Source organism: Ursus maritimus, unplaced genomic scaffold (genome assembly GCF_017311325.1).
Source record: "Ursus maritimus isolate PB19 unplaced genomic scaffold, ASM1731132v1 scaffold_9, whole genome shotgun sequence".
In the NCBI taxonomy this organism is placed as follows: Eukaryota; Metazoa; Chordata; class Mammalia; order Carnivora; family Ursidae; genus Ursus; species Ursus maritimus.
In genome coordinates this window covers 51374046-51394070 of record NW_024427107.1, presented here as the reverse complement: position 1 = coordinate 51394070, position 20025 = coordinate 51374046, and the positions used below count along the sequence as shown (strand labels likewise).

The 20025-nt window shown below is 39.0% G+C and overlaps 1 protein-coding gene across 2 annotated transcripts in view; it reads left to right on the top strand.

The window, feature by feature from the left end:
• The window catches only part of RSPO2 (R-spondin 2), a 146183-nt gene that overhangs the window by 67201 nt on the left and 58957 nt on the right, over positions 1 to 20025 (top strand). Inside the window, exon 2 of one of the 2 annotated variants that reach the window (XM_008689256.2) lies at positions 9072 to 9260. The exons of the other annotated variant lie outside the window; for it this stretch is intronic. Coding sequence (XP_008687478.2) covers positions 9072 to 9260 — 189 coding nt within the window. The remainder of the gene's footprint in view (positions 1 to 9071; positions 9261 to 20025) is intronic. 2 annotated transcript variants of the gene reach the window in all.

The window sequence follows — 20025 nt, the reverse complement described above, 5'->3', positions numbered from 1 at the left end:
CAATCTTCATAAATGTATATATTTAGATCTCATGTTGGAGTTACCATTAGCACCAGCAGTCTGTCAACATTTCCATGGGGTTGCTTAAGTATGTCGTGAAAGCCCAAGCCAACACTTGGCATGAATGATCTGTACTACACAGCAATTTCTGGCTACGGCTTATAGCATCGCACACGTTCTAACTTTAAGCTTGCTTTTCGTTTAGCGTTAGAATAGTTTTATGGAGTACATTTTTTTTTTCTCCTTCACAGATTCAAGCAGGTGGCTTGTTTTATACAACGTATGACTCTTCCCTTGTTTCAAAAACATCATATATCTTTGAAAAAATGAGCAATCTCAGACCATCTCTATTTTTCTCTGATTTCATCAACTAATTAAAAGTTCTTGCTGTTAGCAGTTGTAGAAGCTGATGGTTTTCTGATGCTGGTGGTGGCATTTGCCCACGTGAGCTTAGTTCTGTGGTAAGTGTGTTCTGAACCTTAATTGTACATTCTCCCCTTATCATCTGTCAGAATTAACATCTAGAATAGAATATGCATTACGATTTTTTGTCAAAGAGTTTAGGGGAGGAAAAGGAATAATTCTTATAGGCCTGGCTTCCAAAGTGAGCATTAATTATGGGAAATACCTCATTTGGGGAACTGTATATGCTAAATTGAGGGCTTCTGATTTTATTTTATTTTATTTTATATCTGTGTCTGTATATACATGGCTACTTTTTTCCATATACATGACTTGTCTTTTTACTTAGGGTCTTCATGACCATTTTAGAAATATGTTTTTGGAGAATTTCTAAATTCCATTTAATTTTTTTGAATTTTAATGTGCTACCGGAGTTGCTCACTCCTCCGCTTTGGGCCGACTGATTTAACTGCTAATAAGGTCTGTGGCTTGTGAAGTTCTGGATAGGTTTGTTATGCTCTCAAACAGACGCATGTAAGGCTCCACATTTATTTTGCAACTGTGTCTTGATTCATCATCTTTCCTTGACCTGCAGTTATTGACTGTTCTGGGCTTCCCTGTGACATCTTAGCTGTCCCACTTAAAGCATACATGCTCTGGGGGGGGAGAATTCCTGCCCAGTGAACCACACGCTGGCCACAGTTAACTGTGGTGGTCAGTGTACTTCAGAGGTGCCAGTCTATGAGGATTATGGCTCAAAGGGCACTGGAGAGTAATGAGGAGATTGTGACTGTGGTCATTTTCTTCATTTTTTTCAAGTTATTAACACTTTATGTGTTAATATAAATCTGTGACTCCATTTAGCTCTGTCCCTCCCTCTGTATTTTAAAATCTCCTGGGCGCCTTGAGGTTTGGTACGGTGAGATACATACTTTTGTGAGAGAAGCAAGATCATCTAATTAAAGACCTTGAATCCTAACATCATTAAAATACTCCTCTCTCAGGGGCGCCTGGGTGGCACAGCGGTTGAGCGTCTGCCTTCGGCTCAGGGCGTGATTCCGGCGTTGCGGGATCGAGCCCCACATCGGGCTCTTCCGTTGTGAGCCTGCTTCTTCCTCTCCCACTCCCCCTGCTTGTGTTCCCTCTCTCACTGGCTGTCTCTATCTCTGTCAAATAAATAAATAAAATCTTTAAAAAAAATACTCCTCTCTCAAAATGATTTCCATATTTGGGGGGGTCTTATAAATTTTTAGAAATGTTATTTTCCCAAGAATTACTTGTAGAGATAAGATCCTATTGAGTCTTTCATTCCTAACTGTCCTATTTTAGGTGGGTAAAATGGAATTATTATCAAATCATCATCTAACTTGTAGGTAGCCAATTTATATGGATTTCCCTAAGCTAGTAGTTCTTCAAGAAATTAAATTTTTAAGTCTTTTACTTAACAATACTGTTATCTATTAAAGAACTCAAAAGACAAAAGAGATTCTGAGAAATATGGTTCAATTCTAGAGATTGTAGAATTTTGGGATTTTTTGGTACAAGTTTGCCTTTTATTCTCAGATTTTTTTTCTAGAATACATGTTAAGTGGACATTTTAGAAATTTATCTTTAAACTTTATTAACATTGTTAATTTTAACATCTATTTCCTTTCTGAAGCATGAGGACTATAATCATCAAGAGTATTAAAATTTGTTGTCTTTACATCAAGGATCAGATTACATGTTCCATGTTATTTTCTATAAATATTCACAACTTACTGTAAAACTAAGTAAGGTATCCTAAGATAGTCCTTTTTCATTTTGGTCAAATCTTCTGTAGCTCCTTAACTCGTGACTTTGGTTGCTTAGTTGGGTTTGAGCTTGCTAGTACCCATGATTAAAGGATTTTTTGCTCCTAATGTTGCCAAGCCCTAGTGGGAGGATCTATGCCCCACTTGATCTGTATAGAATACAACAGGCAGGATTCTCGTTATTGGTGCCGTAAGTTTGATCGATGAAGTTGATAGTAATTGTTTATCTTTAAAAATCTTTGAATTCTTCCAGCAAATAGGGAGTGAGGCTAAGGGGCCAACCATCCATTGTTCAGTTCCATTATTTTAGAATTCGAAATTTGTACCTTTTGTCAGGAATGGATGCCTTCACCAAGAAGGAATTTAGATTTCTTCTTGCTTGGCAAGGGCCTGAAACAGGGGAACACTTTTAAAAAGTGTTAGGAGTATATTAGAAACAGATGGACATTCAACACCTACATAAAAGGCACTATGGGATAAAATGTGAATAACTGGATTTAATTTAACAAAAGATCAAACTTAAATACCAGGATTCACAAAAGACCAAACTTACAATTTAAGAGCAACACAAATAACTAGAAATAAGAAATAATATTTATGCTGTTTTTCTCTCTTTGTATACTTGTTAGTACTACAGGTATTCTTACCTGGGTTCTGCCTGATAGTTCTTGTTTTCTATATCCACGTGTTCCTTTCTCTGTCAAGGTGATATGTGTAGATTTGTGTTAATGCTACTGCCTAGGACCTTTTTGAAGAGTTTTTAATGTTTTATATGATATATTTCATCTTTAGAATTTTGGGTGGGTCTAGATTTAGAAAAAGTGTTTTGGTTGGAATGATGAGGCTCTGGATCTCAGCAGGCTTTAGAGTTGGAAAAGTTGAAGCTTACAGAGAGAGCAAATAAACATGGTCATCAAAGCTGGGAATTAAGATCTGTTTATTCACCTGCACACTTGAATTAAATCTCATAGCAATAGGCAGAGCCATTTAACTTATTAAGATCCTGACCAAATAAATTACTATAGTCATGTTTAAAAGTCTATTTTTGCTTGGCTTTAGATACTGAGCTTGGTATAGTCATCGTATAATGGACGAAGAAGTTCTTGTTGAATAAAGTTGTTGATTTACAATGTAGAGAGAACTAGGATAGTTGACACCGGACAGTGGTTAATTAAACTTAAAAGTCTATTTGAGGTCCGGGACATGAAGCTTCACATTGCAAAAAAGTACATGTGCTCTTGTCCTTCAGTGTGGAGGAGCATTATTAGTGGCTAGAGAAAATCGGGGGATGGGAAGATCACTTAGGTTGGATGTGGCTTACATCACTTTTGCTTTAAGAGAATTCCTCATTTGTAGGGTTATAAAGATAACCGATATGGACTGAGATAAGTATTCCTTGATTCATTTCCATTAAGCCAGTCAAGGTTCAAGTAAATAAGGCCTAGCTTTTAATGATTTTAAGAAAACTTTTATAACAATGTGGAGCACAATTTGTTGACTCTGAAATCTTCCTGGTCAAGATGAAAGTTAGCTTCTGATACATAAAAACCAAACAAAAAGGCTTTAACTTATGTTGATTCTCTTAGTTCTGTAATTCTCTCTTCTCCATCCTTGTTACGATAGAGTGTGATTTATGGTGATAAAGGGCTCTTAGTTTAACTTTTGAACTAAAAGCATAGCTTCAGCTTTTGTTTGTGATGACAGAGAGCCTTTTTCAACCATTCTGCTATGCATGTAACTTCCAAATTCTCTCCTTACTTATGAAGCTCATTTGGGATTTGGATAACCTTGATATAATTCTTCTTCAAATCTGTAGTTAAATTGAAGAGCAGAAGGCAGCCAGCAGATCACTCAGACATGCTGCAGGGGGCTCTGCAGTGTGGGGCTCCCGCGGATACAGCTCCAGCCAACACGCTCTGCCCTCGCCTTAGTCTTCTGTTTGCTTCTAAGTCTTGCTCTTTCACAAGAGACCTCAATTGCTTCTCCAAATATCATGCCACAGGGCCTTCGTGCCTAGGTGGTTTATGTTCTTAGACAACCCTGAAAATAAAAATGAGTTCTCCCTAGTCGCTGTTCCCCACAGCTACCGAGGACTCCAGTTCTGTTCCTCTCTCCCAGCTTTTTGCACCCTACTTACCCTCTCTCCAATTTTTACCCCTTTTGCTCACAGAGAAGTTGAGCTGTATCCCAGTTTTTGACACTTACCTATTCCTTACACCCTGCTCAGGACACCAATAATGATGTCAGGATAGAATCTCTTTAGAAGGCAGCTGGGGAAATTGTAAATAGTATAGGCTTATTTTCATCTATGTGAAAATGCTTTATAAATCAATATTATCGTGTCAGAACAAGGTGTAACCGAAGTCCTACAATGAGCTTAATGCAGGAAAATCAACCTAACAACAGAGTTTGGAGTGAAAAGGAGAGAGAGGTGGGTATGGGTTGGGGCACCATAACTGTCTTAGTCTGAGAAGAAATAAGGGCCTGAGTTATGAGAGGATTCAGTGGAAGTCAGAAAAGTGAGAGCTGGAATTAAGTGTATAGGAGGAGACATTATCATGGAAGCCAGAGGATGAAGAAAACTTTCTGAAATGACCCAAGTTACAAGAGTTGTGAGGACCAGAAAATGAGGATGAGAGTCTTGAATTAAGGATTAGAAAACTGGTTGTGGTCTTCAGAAAAAGTAGTGCTGGAGATAACGGTTGTAGTAAAGCGAGGCAGAAGAACTGACACTTTGAAAAAAAATACAAGAGCAATGTTGGTCTTTTTCATTGCTGTGAAGAGCTGTTCACCACTTGACTGAAACTGAGCAAGTTAGGGTATGTGGGAAGTATGGTCAGTTATGAAAATACAAATTATGTCACATATATGTATATGTGTCTAGAAAGCTGTCTCCCAAAAGTTTATTAGGGATTATATCTGAGGAAGTAACTTTTCATCTGTATTGTTTCTTTTTTTTCCTCCACGGTTGCAGATTTTAGAAAATATGTAGTAAATAAGGAACTGTTTGAGAAGCATCAGTAGGTTTGCAAGAGAATATCCATGAAATGCATTCAGTATGTAGATAAAAGCAGTTGAACAGTTGATAGAATAGAGTCCTGGGATAAGCAGGAAGAAGCGAATCTTAATGGCCAGTTCAAAGGGCAGTCTTGGCTCTGATTCCTAGTTCTGAGTGCCTTGGTGGTTCTTTGTTTTACCTTTTGGAAAAGGAGCCAAACTCCTGTTTTGGGATCTCCCTAGAAGAGAAGCTATAAGATTAAATCAGGGCCATAGGAGTCCAGGAGAAGCAGGGAGAGCATCTTGTGGGACTAAAACCTATATAGATCTGCTACAAGTAGCTGTAAAAACATTAGTTTGAATCATTACAAGGAAAAGTATGGTATACAGTGTACTTCGTTGTATAGCTGCTAGTCTGAATACTTAGGGCTTGATACTAATTTAATATGCGAAAAAATATATGTAGGGCAAATAGGATGTGGCCTCAAAGCTAAAAGTTTCAATAATTGCTGAGTTTTCTGTTCCTTCTCTCATTTCTTTCTTTGGTAGGTTAGCCTGATAAAATGAAGTCCATGTGACCTAATATATCTTGTTATCACTATACCAAGCAAGGTCAAAAATATAACTGAAAGTTACATGAATTTTTCATATTTTAGAAATTATATTGGGATGTCAGATTGTATCATTTTTAATTTTATGCCAGGGTTGGAAACAGTATTTTCTTTGAAATTACTCTTTTTATCATTAGATGGAGTAAACTCCATAAGGTTCATAGATCCATTTTCAGATGCTATCTCAACATCTACTTTGTATTATCCCACCTTGTCCTTCCAATAGGTTATTTCTGTTATTTAAAAAAAAAAAAAAACAGAAATCATGAAAGTATAGCATATCATATGGGTGAGCATTCACTATATAGAATCTTTGAAAGAGATGTAATTACAGGTAACAATTACATTATCCTGAAGTTAGTGTATGGCCTTCCTATTTTTTCTTTTTTTAAAAAATTCAGATACAAGTTACTTATAAATTATGCACATTACTTATTTAAAAAATGCCCAGCTTGATAAGTTTTGCAAACATATACATTGTATACCCAATATCCAGTCAACGTTAGAACGTTTCCATCACCTGCTGTAGTGGATTAACTAGGGTCCGCACTCCCAATGTCTGCTCCCATTCATGTCCACCTGGAGCCTCAGAGTGTGACCTTGTTTGAAAACAGGGGCTTTGCAAATAAAATTAAGGATGGATATGAGATCCTATTGGATTAAGGTGGGCCCTAAATCCAAAGACCGTATCTTTACGAGAGACAGAAGGGACACACAGAGATACATAAGATGGAATCAGATTGGAGATAACCACAAGCCAAGAAATATCTGGGGCCACCAGACGGGGCGAGGAGGTTTCTTGCCTCAGGCCTTCAGAGGAAACAGGACCCTCTGGACACCTTGATTTCAGACCTCATCCACAGAACTGAGAGAATGAAGTCCTGGTGTGTAAGCACCACATTGTGGTAATTTGTTAAGGCAGTCCTAGGAAACAAATACACCTGCCAAAAATTCCTGCGTACCCCTTTCCAGTCAGTCCCAAACCCTCGAAGGTATTTAATGTTCTAATTTTCGTCATCACAGATTAGCTGCATGTGTCCTTGACATCAATATAAATAGAATTATACAGAGCATACATTGGGCGGGGGGGGGGGGGGGGGTCTGGCTTCCTTTGTTAATATAATCTAGAAGTTTCATTCCTGTTTGGGTACATGCCAGTAGTTTAATTCTTTGCATTATTAAAATATACCATAATTTATCCATTTTCCTGGTCACAGATTTGGATCGTTACCTCCCACTCCTATTTTATACATTTACTACATCCGTGTTGTCACGGGTTTAGAAGTGACACATTACTGTTTCTGTGGCCGCTACCAAGAGTTTTAGCAAATACATTTAACTTAAGGAAGTTTAATCTATATTGGTCTTCCTCTTTCAAAATATAGAAGCTTTGAATGCTTTTACTTTGTTTTCCCTCATAGAATCTTCCACGTTACTGCTGTTAAATATACAAATGTATTATTTTTAAACCTTGGACATTGATACTTCTTAAAAACTGATACTTTTCATAGACGACACTGACATATTTCTCAATTGATTTATTCACTATTGCTCATTATATTCTACTTCCCTGAGTTCCATTTTATTTTCTGGGATATACGCCGTTTATTCTTTTGGTGAGTGATTAATAAGTTCCTTGCCTTTATTTTGGCTGAAAATATCTTTATTTTGCCCTCATTCTTAAACTGCCATTTGATTACTTATAGAATTATAGTTTGATAATTTTCCCTTAGCAGGTTGAAGGTTAATCTATCATCTAACACATTATGTCTGATGAGATGTCTGCTGGAGGTAAAAATTCCTGTCTAGGTGATCTGTTTCTCTCTGGTTTAACTTCATTGTTTAGTATAAATCTGTTGTGTTCAGACGCAGACTCGTTTTTACTGATCTGCTCCGATCTCTGATGTTTTCATCTAAGGAATCCATCTTTCTGATTAACCAGGATCTCTTTGGGTATTATGTCTTACTCATGCTCTCTAGTTTTTGATTCTGTAGCACATAATAGAGTATTAAAATTTTTCATTTTCTTTGTACATGCTTCTTACCCTTTCCACATTATCATCTTTACTGTGTTTGATGCTACAGTTATTTCAACCCATTTTCTAGTTAAATACCTTCCTTTTCTCCTATTCAATTGTTCACAGAATTTTCTTTTTCAGTTTTAGAATTTTCATTTCTTTCTTTTTTTTTTTTTTTTAAAGATTTTATTTATTTATTTAACAGAGATAGAGACAGCCAGCGAGAGAAGGAACACAAGCAGGGGGAGTGGGAGAGGAAGAAGCAGGCTCATAGCGGAGGAGCCCGATGGGCTCGATCCCATAATGCCGGGATCACACACTGAGCCGAAGGCAGACGCTTAACCGCTATGCCACCCAGGCGCCCCGAAGAATTTTCATTTCTTTCTAATTGCAGAGTCATTAGATGATATTGCTTCTTTCCATGTGATTTCTAGTCCTTACTTTATCTCTTCAAGTATTCTGAAGGTAATCATCTTTAAGACTCTTTCAGATTGTTCTGGTATTTCTGACTCTTTCCGTGTGAGATTTTTGTCTCTGAGGCTGGTGATTCTTCCTCGTGGAGGTTTGCTTGTCCCTGTGATTGGTTCGTTTTGATCTGAAGGTGGCTTTCCATGCAAGTTCTAGGTCTCAGGATTGCAGAACATTTCTTTAGGGTAGTTTCATAGTTTTTTCTTTGTGGGTTTTCGTGGATCGATGTTTTTATGTTAGCATCTTGATTTAGTGATTTGCTGCTCCACTGATAACTTGAACTTGGATCCCATACTTGGATGTATTGCAGATTTGGGGTTCTTGTGTCTCATGGATTATATTTTCTCTCTACTGTACTCTCCCACCCTATGCCTCTAATCTGTGGTTGAAATCTTCATCTCTGGCAAATTGGGGTGGGGACTTCTAGTATTTGTTTCATGTGCAAACAGCCCTCACAACTCCAGTCTCCATGAAGAGACCCAATTATCTGGTCTTCATATGCCTATTTCTTGGCCTGGATTCAAGACCCTGCCATGAGGTCTGCCTCTGTCTGATCTAACATCTCCGTGAGCCATTCAGTTTCATCTCGAACTCTGAGTTTCCTCTTTGTTTCTAAGTTTGGTTGTGTATTAACCTTTTTTTGGGGGGGGGGGAATATTTTGTTTAGTATTTCTATGTGATTCAAGTAGGACAAGAGTCACTTGTCTTCTCACCACATTGTATTGACCAGACATCTTGATCATACTCAAATTTGAACATGTGTTTTGTGTTTTCTTTTACAGCTAGTTATGTATCAAATCCCATTTGCAAGGGTTGTTTGTCTTGTTCAAAGGACAATGGGTGCAGCCGATGTCAACAGAAGTTGTTCTTCTTTCTTCGAAGAGAAGGCATGCGCCAGTATGGAGAGTGCCTGCATTCCTGTCCATCCGGATACTATGGACACCGAGCCCCAGATATGAACAGATGTGCAAGTGAGCAGTTGATTTTTGTCTCCTATTTACTACTTATGCAACCCAGGGGAGCTAAGTTTAAAATTTTGAGTTAGAAGGTTTAATATGCTACAGAGATAGTCTAAGTTTAAACTTGAGTGGGTATGATAAGAACACTCTGATCTTTTGTCTGGAAGTATATTGCACACACACCTTTTTTTAAGAGTATTTAAGTATTTTTTGCATATCAAGCATCTCAAACACAAGCTTGTTAGCAGATCTTTGTAAGCATGCTTAGCACTCGCCCCCAAAAATCCCCAGGAATTTAATATATTGGGAACATTCTCTCCACTTCACTACAGTGTCTATGGCCTCTTTTGCCCCCCCCCCTTTTTTTTGAATTTGTAATCCCTTGTTTAGTCTAATCTATAATTTAATACATTTAGGATTCTGTAAAGCACCATTACTGAGAAAAGATGTAACTAAAATATTTAGTTCACCTTAGAGTAGTCTGAGTTCTAAGTTTACTACAAAAAAGTTATTAAGGAATGGCATTCTGTACATAGGCATGTGGGAATGATTTTTATCTTTTAATCCAAAAATCACTTATAGAATGATTCTCAACTTCAAGGTAAACAGTAGAAATTGGGGTTGAAAAAAAAGTGAGATGAGATGCCACAGTAACATCCCTTTCTTTAATGATCTTAAATGTTAGGGCATAGAGGGAATAAGGAAAAAAAATAACATGGAGTGAAATGACAAATTGGTAAGAAGTTTAACCTTAATTCAGTGCACTAAGCTATGTCAGCAGGCAAGCAGTATGTTATGGGAGTAAGTTAATTATCTCCCATTGCTACTTGTGTACATGGTTATGAAATCAGCCAAGGTCTTTAGGTAAGAGGAGAGTTTGAATGGAATCACCCAAGGACAATATTATTTTGGAAGGAGGCAGAACTAATAGATTCTAGAAAGAAGGAACCACATGTCTAAAAATAATGTGCTTGTGAACAGCAAGTCTCATCTGGGGTGCTATTGGTATTTTGACAAGGCAATTTAATCTATGTTGCTGAACACTTAGGATCCTCAGACCCTGCCTATGAAATGTGCTTTGTGCCCACAAGTCATCGAGACAAGTAAAAATGTCCCCCAACATTTTCGAACACCTAGTGAAGTACTATCCCTGGATGAGAACCCTTGAGCGGCGTGTGCTTAGTAGCAGGTGTGGTTGGAACTGAGAACCACAAAGGTCCTGAGCGCTAGGCCGAGGAGCCTGGGTGTTACCTGCAGGTTTTGAGCAGCGGAGGACCCAGGAGGTTGCTTTGTTCAGGATGATTGTAGCGGGAGTGGGGAGATGAACTGGAGAAGGATAGAAAGTAAAGAAAGCCTCCTGTAATAACTGCAGGTTAGAAATCATATTCTGATGAAGGTTTGTGGGTAATGAAATCCAGAGCTTTCAAAAATAGAATCAATGGGACTTAGTAACTAATTTCAGAGAGTGAAAAGAAAGAATCAAGTTTGATCTTAAGGTTTCAAGGTGAATAGTTTTGCCGTTAGCAGAGATAGAAATAGATAGGTTCAGAGGAAATTCGGATCTACTTCTATTTCATGGAATTGTTTGGATTAATAATTACAGAGACAGAACTCCCAACATGTATCAACAGGCTGGCTAATTTTTGCAAATATGTACCTTGTCCTTAAGTTGTGTGGTTTGGGGGCTATTTGGTGAATTGTCTCCCATAATTTTTTAACTTTCATGGAAAGATAGGTCTACCTTGAAATGGATTTCTATTCAGATTGCATTAGACCACCTGGTGGTGGGGGGTGGGGTCACGGGATTTGAGTCTGTGAATATTTGGTGCATTTTTCATTCCACATCATCAGGGCACAAGGAAAACGAAGTTGGAGTGTAGATGTTTCAGGCAGTTATTCCAAGTTCTCAGCCTCGCGTTACACATCCTGTGTATGGGCAGTAGGCTGACTATATCATATTTACTCAACCGTCGGACATCGACGAATCAAAAGGGCAGCTATTAATAACTACGCAGGGACGCTGGTGTAAACCAGGACAGTCCCAGGCAAACTGGTATGGAGAGCCACCTCAGCAATACTGCATAGCATTTCAACAGGGTCGTCTTTGGAGATACGTCCAGGCCAGGCTTAACAGGCACATTTTGGCTAAGTTTACCACTTTTCTCTGAAAGGAGAGCAGTGACTGTAAATCAGCCTAGAAAGTGAATTTGCATGAGAGAACGGGTTTGCTCTGGTTATACTTATTGTAAGTGAACACAATCGGTGTTGCAGTTGACTGAGCTAGAGGAAATCCTTACTTATCTGGTGCAAGTGGGAAGGGCTTATTAATAAGGTTCCTGTGAATCAAAGTGAAAGTGAAAAATTATTTCTTAATTCTCAGTATATGACTTTGGATGGCCATGGTTCTTTGATACTAATTATCTCCCCCCCCCAATACTTTGCATATATTCCATCGTTTATATTCTATTCAGAGGTGAGGAGGCAGAGTTCAGTTGGAAAAGCTGTCACAGACTTGGAGATGGAAGTTCTACCCACTGTAAGACATTATTGCTCTATTGTAGAGAAGAGTAGCTTTAGAAAAATTCCCAGAAACGAAATTGCTCATCTCTTTTCTAATCACTAGAGTAATATTTCAGTTGCAAAACAACAGCCTTCTTTTGAAGGAAGGCTTGCTCTGTAAAGTGTTGGCTAGGGTTGGCTTCTTGGTGCATACAGTGTGGAGCTTATAAAATCAGACATGCTTGTGAAAACCAATTCACTAACCATTCGAAGCGTATTTTGAAAAATAAATGCATACACTAATGGACACTAAGAGCTGCTGTAGTCTCTGATTCTGTTAGGTGATATTTCTCTCACACTTTTTTCCTCATTGATTGATAAACTCATTTACATGAAAAAGCTTTATACCTTTGTTATGACTGTTGTTATAAATATTCCTTGTAGAGAGCTTAGAAAGCACATAGACCTTAAAAGGCAAAAGCCAAAATAAGAAAATCACTCAAAGATAACAAAAGTTAACATTTTGGCTTCTATTCTCAACCATTTGTTTCTATAGGTGTTTATGTTTTTCTCCTCTTACAAATGTATTGTTCTGTTTTGTGACTTGTTTTAACTTATTGGATTATGAATATTTTGTTAATGTCAATAACTACAGCTTCATATATCCTACTGAGTGGATATATACTAATATATTACCTATTAAAATTTGTCTTTAGTTTTTCGCTAATATAAGCAGTTATATGAAGGATATCCTCATATAGTCTCTCTCACATACACACATGTAATTTTATACATTTGTCTGATTTATTTGCATAAGATAAGCTTCAAAAAGAATGCATTTTTCCAGCTTTTTTGAGATAAGATTGACATGTAACCATGTTACATATTTTATAGACTTTTGGTATATATTGTCAAATGGCCTTCTACAAAAGTTGTACCAGGTCATGCCTTAACTAATAGACCTTTTCCCTTGCATCCCACTAACAATGGATGCTATTGACAAAAAGTACAAAAATGAGTTTTTTGTTTATATGCTTTTCTTTGATGGGCTCATTTATTTTTCACATGAATATTTGCATCGTATGGTATTTACCAGAATCTCTGGCTCCCCCCCCCCAATTTGCACAACTGTCTCACTCTTACTGATTAAAAAAAACAACTTTAAACGAAATATCACAAGAATTCTATGTTCAGGATGATAAATGGAGCGTTCAGTGAATTATCACTAGGTGGACACACGTCTGCAATCACTAATACAGGTCAAGAGGAATGCTAGCACCCCAAGAGCCCTCATGGTGCCCCTTCCCAGTCACTCCCCTCTCTCCTCCTCCAACAAAACTACCACCTTGACCTGTCACCAAAACACAAATAAATGATTACTCATGACACTGCCCATACCAATTACATATTGGAAATAACCCAAATGTCCAAACAATAGAATATCGGAAAAAGCACAGTATATTTATAAAGGACATATATAAAAGTGGAAATGAACTGCCACAGCATACAACAACACAGGCAAATCTCACAATGTAATGTGGAATGAAGGCAGCCGTAAAAAAATTATATACATTCACATACATCGTGAAAAGAGTTAAAACTACTCTGTGGTACTGAAAGTCAGGATTGTAGTTCTTATATACATTTACTGAGCACCTACTATGTGCTGGCTTTTGTGGATACCTGGAGATACAATAATGAGTCATAATTAGTTTCTGCCCTTGAGTTGCTTATGGTATAGAGCAATGATTCCCTACCAGGCATGATTTCTCCCTTAGGGGACATTTGGTAATGTTTGCAGAATTTTTGGTTATTAGAGCTGGACGGGTGCTACTGGTATCCAGTCGATAGAGGCTAGAGAAACTGCTAAACATTGTACAGCGCACAGGACAGTCCCCTGCCACAAAGAACTGTCTGGCCCAAAATGTCAGTAGTGTTGAGGTCGAGAAACCCTGCTCTAGCAAAACGGACAGACAAGTAATGAACCCAGTGTAGTGTGTGATAAAGGGTGCTAATTCACTTCTGTGCCAGTTACTCTGTTAGATATACATTTTCTCAGTTTTCCAAGAAGTGTGCAAAGTAGGTTGTGGTATTTTTATTTTATAAAGTTAACTGAGTAAAATACGCTTTCTAAAGGATTTCAGCAATGAGGGAGATGACACTTATGAAGACTATGGATGTTTTCAGAATTATTAGGATTAAGCATTATAGGTAGAAAAAGAAAAGCCCCACGCGAGGGTGTACAGACCCCAAAACAATCTTCGGTTGGTAGGTACAATGCCAGGTGGAGAGTCCCGTTGCACCGCAGAATCGGAAGTGCTGTGGGGCGGGGGGGGAAGTGGGGTTTGCTGGAGCACAGCAGGCAGGTGAAACAGCTTCCTGAAGCCCCAAGTCGTCCAGAAAGGATTTCAAGTGAGGGACTGATAAAGTCCGGAACTAGGTTTCTTTTGGCAGCATGAAAGAGGAGGGTTTTTTTGTTTGTTTGTTTTTAGATTTTATTTATTTATTTGACACACAGAGAGAGGGGGACAGTGAGGGAACACAAGTAGGGGGAGCAGTAGAGGGTGAAGCCGGCTTCTGCTTAGCGGGGAGCCTGATACGGGGCTTGATCCCATGATCCTGGGATCATGACCTGAGCCAAAGGCAGACGCTTAATGACTGAGCCACCCAGGCGCCATGAAAGAGGAGTTTAAGAGAAGTCAGCAATGAAGGTGGCAAGAGGGATCCAGATTTAAAAAAAAAAAAAAAATGAGAAAAGCTCTTTCCTCATCAGACCCTCCCAGGCTGATCTGTCTACAGTGTTACCTTTCCTCATCCCAACATTTCCTTTCTTCCTTCTTTCTCCAACCTTCCTTTCCACCTCCTCTGACTCCCTTCTTCCCTCCCTCCTTTCCTTAGCACTATGGGCAACTAACATACTGTTTATTTTGCTTATCTGGTTTATTCACCTCTCCCGCTAGAGTGTAAGCTCTAAGAGGAAAGGGATTTGGGCCTGTTGTCTTCGGCCCATGCTATGCAGAATAGTGTCTGACACGCAGTGGGGCTCAACAAATGTTTGTTGAAGGAATAAATGAATGAAGATAGTCATAGCAGAAACAGGGAAATGGAGAGAGAGATTGAGGAAGAATCAATAGGACTTGATGATTTGGTGTTGGCTAAAGGTTAAGGGAGAAATTGAGATTACTCTTACGATTTTGGCTTGGGAGCTGGGCAGTGAAATTTGTCCAGGTACAGACTGTGGGAGGAGCAGCATATATGCTAGCGAGGAAGGACATTATGGTGGAGAATGGTTGATTTGGGACGTGTTGAGCTCAAGGTGGTATGAGATGTCCTAGGGAAGGTACCCAATGAGCAGTTAGATTAAGTGTTCAGAACTCTCAAGGGAGGTCTAATCTCAATCGTTGGCAGGAAGAAGAGGATATTAACTGAGGGGGGGAGGGAATGCTGAGGATTAACACCTGAATGAATTTTTATGACATTTAACAGCAAGCAAAGGACAGACTTAGAGTCACCAGGAAGGTAGAAAATCAGAGACTGATGTCCGAGAAGAAAGAAGTAGGAAGGCTTGAGAAGTAGCAAGTGGTCAGTGCCAGAGTTGAACTGTGTAGACAATAGAACTGTTGACCTCAGTGGGAGTAGTTCACTGTTTCTGTTGGAGCACTGTCCTGATTGCTGTGGTTTGAGGGAGCACGTGGAGTCCTAGGCAAGCAGCCACCACGATTGTAGATAGTTCTCTTCTTTTCCTTCATTGTTACACTGGTTGAAAAGTATCTAATGATAGCAAGAAGGCTCTTGGATTAGGAGATCAGTGTGTGCGTGCGTGCGTGTGTGTGTGTGCGCACGTGTGTGTAAGATGGAAGGAGGCTTAACTGGGAAAGAGCGGATGAGGTGGAGTAAGAGAGGGACAACTGAGGAAACAAGATCACTGAAGAGACAGAAAGAAGGACATAGGATCCAAAATTTAAATGGGAAAGCTAGCCTTGAACAGAACGCTTGTTGAATCAGCCTCCTGTAAAGTATCACCTAGCTCCCATCGGTCAAGGTTTCATTTTATTCATTTACCAGGAGGAGGGTCAGAAATATGCTGAAGTGACAGAAAAAGAACCAGTTCATTTTTTATGTATAAGAAAATAAGACATATACTTTTGTTGCCAGAGGCAGCGTATTTTCAAAAATCATTTGTAAACAAAAAATTATAGAAGTGAGTTCAGAATCCAGAGAATTTGCTCCTTTTGTTTTTAGCTCTTTCTGCTGTGTTTTATGACTCTGCCTTGTTTGGCACTTTGTTAAAATGTGTTTTAGGCTAAGAGAATGTTGACATGCTTTTGAAATGACATAGGTTTAAAAACTAGTAATTTTGAACATATGAGAAAACTCACAGTTAAATATAACCATCCCTTAATTTGTGAACTCCAAGACCAGTGTTTAGGTGTTTTTAAAGAATTACTACATGTCAACTTTGAGTACTTTTAGAAACACCTGCCATTCCTGAATCATGAAGTTTAATGATGCATTTGGAAAAAGGTCTAGGTATTTGAAATTAACAGAAATGTTTAAAATGGTTTTAATCAAATCTCAACGACTGTGAACTACGAGAGGGAGGTATAGAATTACTCTGAGAACCATAAAGTCTATATGATGTGTGTTTAAAGATCTGTAAAGATGCAGACCTCTAACAGATATGTTGCTATGATATCAGTATTTGTGGGATTATATGAGAAGCAAACAATTAGGAATATCTTTATTTAGAAGATGCTAATGGACGGACTGAAGTCCCCGTTGGGTTGCACGTGAAGCTCCCATAGAATCAGACAAGGGTATTTTGTAATCACTGTTACCCAAAGTTTTGCTAAAGCACAATAGATAAATGGGGTTAGGTGTATTACAGAATCATGACAGGGGTCAGAGAAGAGACAGGTTAGTAGGTAGGCAAAAGCAGTAATTGAAAGATTATGGAAATCGTGCAACTCAGCTTTATTTTCTCCTGCCTTCACCATCCAGCCTGAATGGCTAGAGAGTGAAGTGTTAGGGGCATTTGGTGTTTAACGCCTCTGAAAATGCTGAGTGCTACCCCCTATGCCCTGAGCCTCTGATTTGGTAGATCTGAGATGGTGCCCCAAGAACTTAACATTTTCAACAAGCGCCAGGTGATGCTGAGCTGGCCGGGTCAGTAACTCCACCCTGAGAATTCCTACAGTGTAATAATTATGTTTCTCCACGTGTCACTGATTATGGACCAGGACACACTGTGTTTAGTAGAAGGCAAGTTTTAGTACCACCTAAGCATAGGAGGTTATTTTGAGGAAGTATGTGCCCTTTTCCCCACACCCCTCATTATTCATCAGATAATCAGTAATCCTGTATCTGTGTGCTCTGCTGAGCTGATCACAATAGAATAGAATACACTGGCTTTCAGCCACGCTTCCCATAATCCCGAATCCCCCCTCCTCTAGCTCTCATGTTTGCCTTCCCCACTTTCTCATGACTTGTTCTTCCTTCTTTTCTGAGATTTCCATTATTTTCTGTATTCTGGCACATTTAGTATTCTAATTTATAATTGTGTCTGGTATCTTAGAGTCTCATTCTCTTGTTTTGACTTTGTTGATAAAGATTGACTGAAATATGGCTTCCACATGAATTGAAGCTTTGTAAACCATTATTTGGGGCCATGTGTTGGCAGGAAGAGCAGGGGAGTGTTTATGGGCAGGAGAAGAGGGATCATGGTGACTACTCAGACCAAGAGGGTCCTTCTGCTGGCTCTGTCCACAGCCGGCTCCTGGGCTAGACAACCGTCAGGTGTCCCGACTTACTCTGATGATGGGTGAAGCTCATATTCTCTGAGTACCGGTGTCCTCACCTGTAAAAAGTAAGGGCGGCTGTGAGGTCATTGCTCTAATATTCTGTGATTCTACAACTGTCTCCAGAAATGACTGTTTTTTTACCATTCCAGACTAGCTCCTCTCTTCAAATTCCTGGTGGGAATGGCTATTCTAATGCCTTCTCAACAACCCTGTGATGTAGGTAAATGTTCACATCTTATCATTGGAAAGACAAGCTCAGGGAGCCTCAGAAACCTACCCAAGGACACTTATATGAAGCAGAGCTAAGAATGAGATCTAGGATTCTCTCTGACTCTAGCACCTGTGTTTCTTTCTGTTTTTGTTTTGCTTTATTTTAACCCATTTTTATTGATATATAATTGACATATACCACTGTGTATGTTTAAGGTGTACAGCATAATTTTACTTATATATTTTATGAAATGATTAACACAATATGTTTAGTTATGTCCATCATCTCATTTAAATACAAAGAATAAAAGAAATGAGATGTGATGACATTGTTGGCATTACTCTCTTAACACCTTTCAAATATACCAAGAAGCAGTATTGGTTACAGTCATGTTGTACCTTACTTCCCTAGTACTTATCTTACAACTGGAGGTTTGTACCTTTTGACCACCTTCATTCAATTCACCCCTCACCCTACCTTCAGCCTCTGGTAACCACAAATCTAATCTTTTTTTTTTTCCTGAGTGTTTTCTTTTCTCTTTTCTCTTTTTTTAGATTCCACATATAAGTGAGATCATGCAATATTTGCCTTTCCCTGTCTGATTTATTTCACTTAGCTATGTTTCTTTAACCATACCATGCTGCTTCTCTTAGAGAAAATAAAATAACAAAACACATTATTTGTTAAACTTCAGAATCTCTTTTTTTTGAGCAGGGTAGGGGGTAGACCCTCACTGTTACTTGGCACCCTTTGAAAGGGCGTTCTCTTAAGCTGGCTTCTTTCCCAAAGAGGGACCTTGCCCTTGTTGTCTCAGGTATCTGGATGCTCGGAGGACATGGGGAGTTTGGAGGAAACTTCACCCTGGCCAGGGTACAGGTACCCATGACGATGAGGCTAGGGAAGTAGAAGAATAGATCTGGCCAGAGGATCTTGGGCTCTAAAATCAAGGTTTTAAGCTGATCCTGGAAGTAAAGGGAAGCCACCGAGGATTTTAAAGCAGGGAAATGACATGACTAATGTGAGCCTTTGGAAGATTACAGCGATCCTCCTGTGGCTGTAACTGAGCCATCTTAGTTCTGACCTGTCACCCCGGCTTGGCTAAGCCATCAAGGGTTTAGGAAGTAGGCCACATCAGAGATGCCACCAACAACTACGGTAATGCTTATTCCCCACGCACTGGGGATGTTACATACGCTGGTCTGGGACAGTGATGCCATAATGCTTTGTTGTGGGCAACCTGCTTTAATTGTATTACATAACCCTCTAGAGGAAACTAATGGGCCACACTTTCTCCTTATTCTAGATGCTCAATTATATCAAATAGATATTCTCAGAGCTAGACTGTTTTCTTCTCTGTGGCAAACATGGCTTTGCAATTTTCAATACTCATAAAAGAAGATTTTTTAATTTTTACTTGGATCCTAATGGTTGGAAAGTAAAAAGCCTGCTCTGCTATTTAATAAAGGAAGTCTTATTTCTCGAGCTTACATTTAATTTTCTTTTGGGCTTGGGAGTTCTTTCGAATGAGCCTCTTATTTCAGTTTCTACTCAAGTTTGACAGTATCATTCTGTCTTAAAGGCAGATGCGACCTTGTGCTCTGTTTTCCTTTGTGCAAATAAGGCTTCTATTTTGCACTTTAGTGTTTAAAGTGGATGCACATCCATCCTTCATTTGCTCCTGGTAATCCTAGGACTATAATGGGGACTGTAATCCCCATTTTACAGAGCAGGTAACAAGTTCGGAGAAGTCCACTGACAAGCCTAAGGGTTTGCTGCCACTGCATAGCATGGCTGAAACTGTCTACTTTCATCGTCAGACTGGGTGTGCAGACACAACAAAGCCACCTTCACAAACAGAGTCGGCAGGTATGTCAGACCATAGGGCTAGGCACAAATATTATGCAGGTTTTAGCCAAAATGCATTGTTTGGTAAAATTATTCTCTCTTCTTTTTCTCCAACCAACCCTTCACTGACAAGTCAATGCCATATGTAATCAAGAAACTAAAAGCTTATTAAAACAGTATGGAATTTTGACCTGTTGACAACTCACAAGGAGTCCTTTCCTGATTATCAGTATAGTATGAGAAACCTGGAACTAGAAATGTTCCCACGTTGAGATAACTCAATCCCAGCGTCCTCTTATTCATTTTGTATTTGTCTTATGTACACAGCCAGATGACGCACAGAAGCCATCACTATGCCTAAAAGCTACCATTTGGGGCTTTAAAAATAAAACTTGTTTCTTTTTTCCTTTTTCCTTCAGTA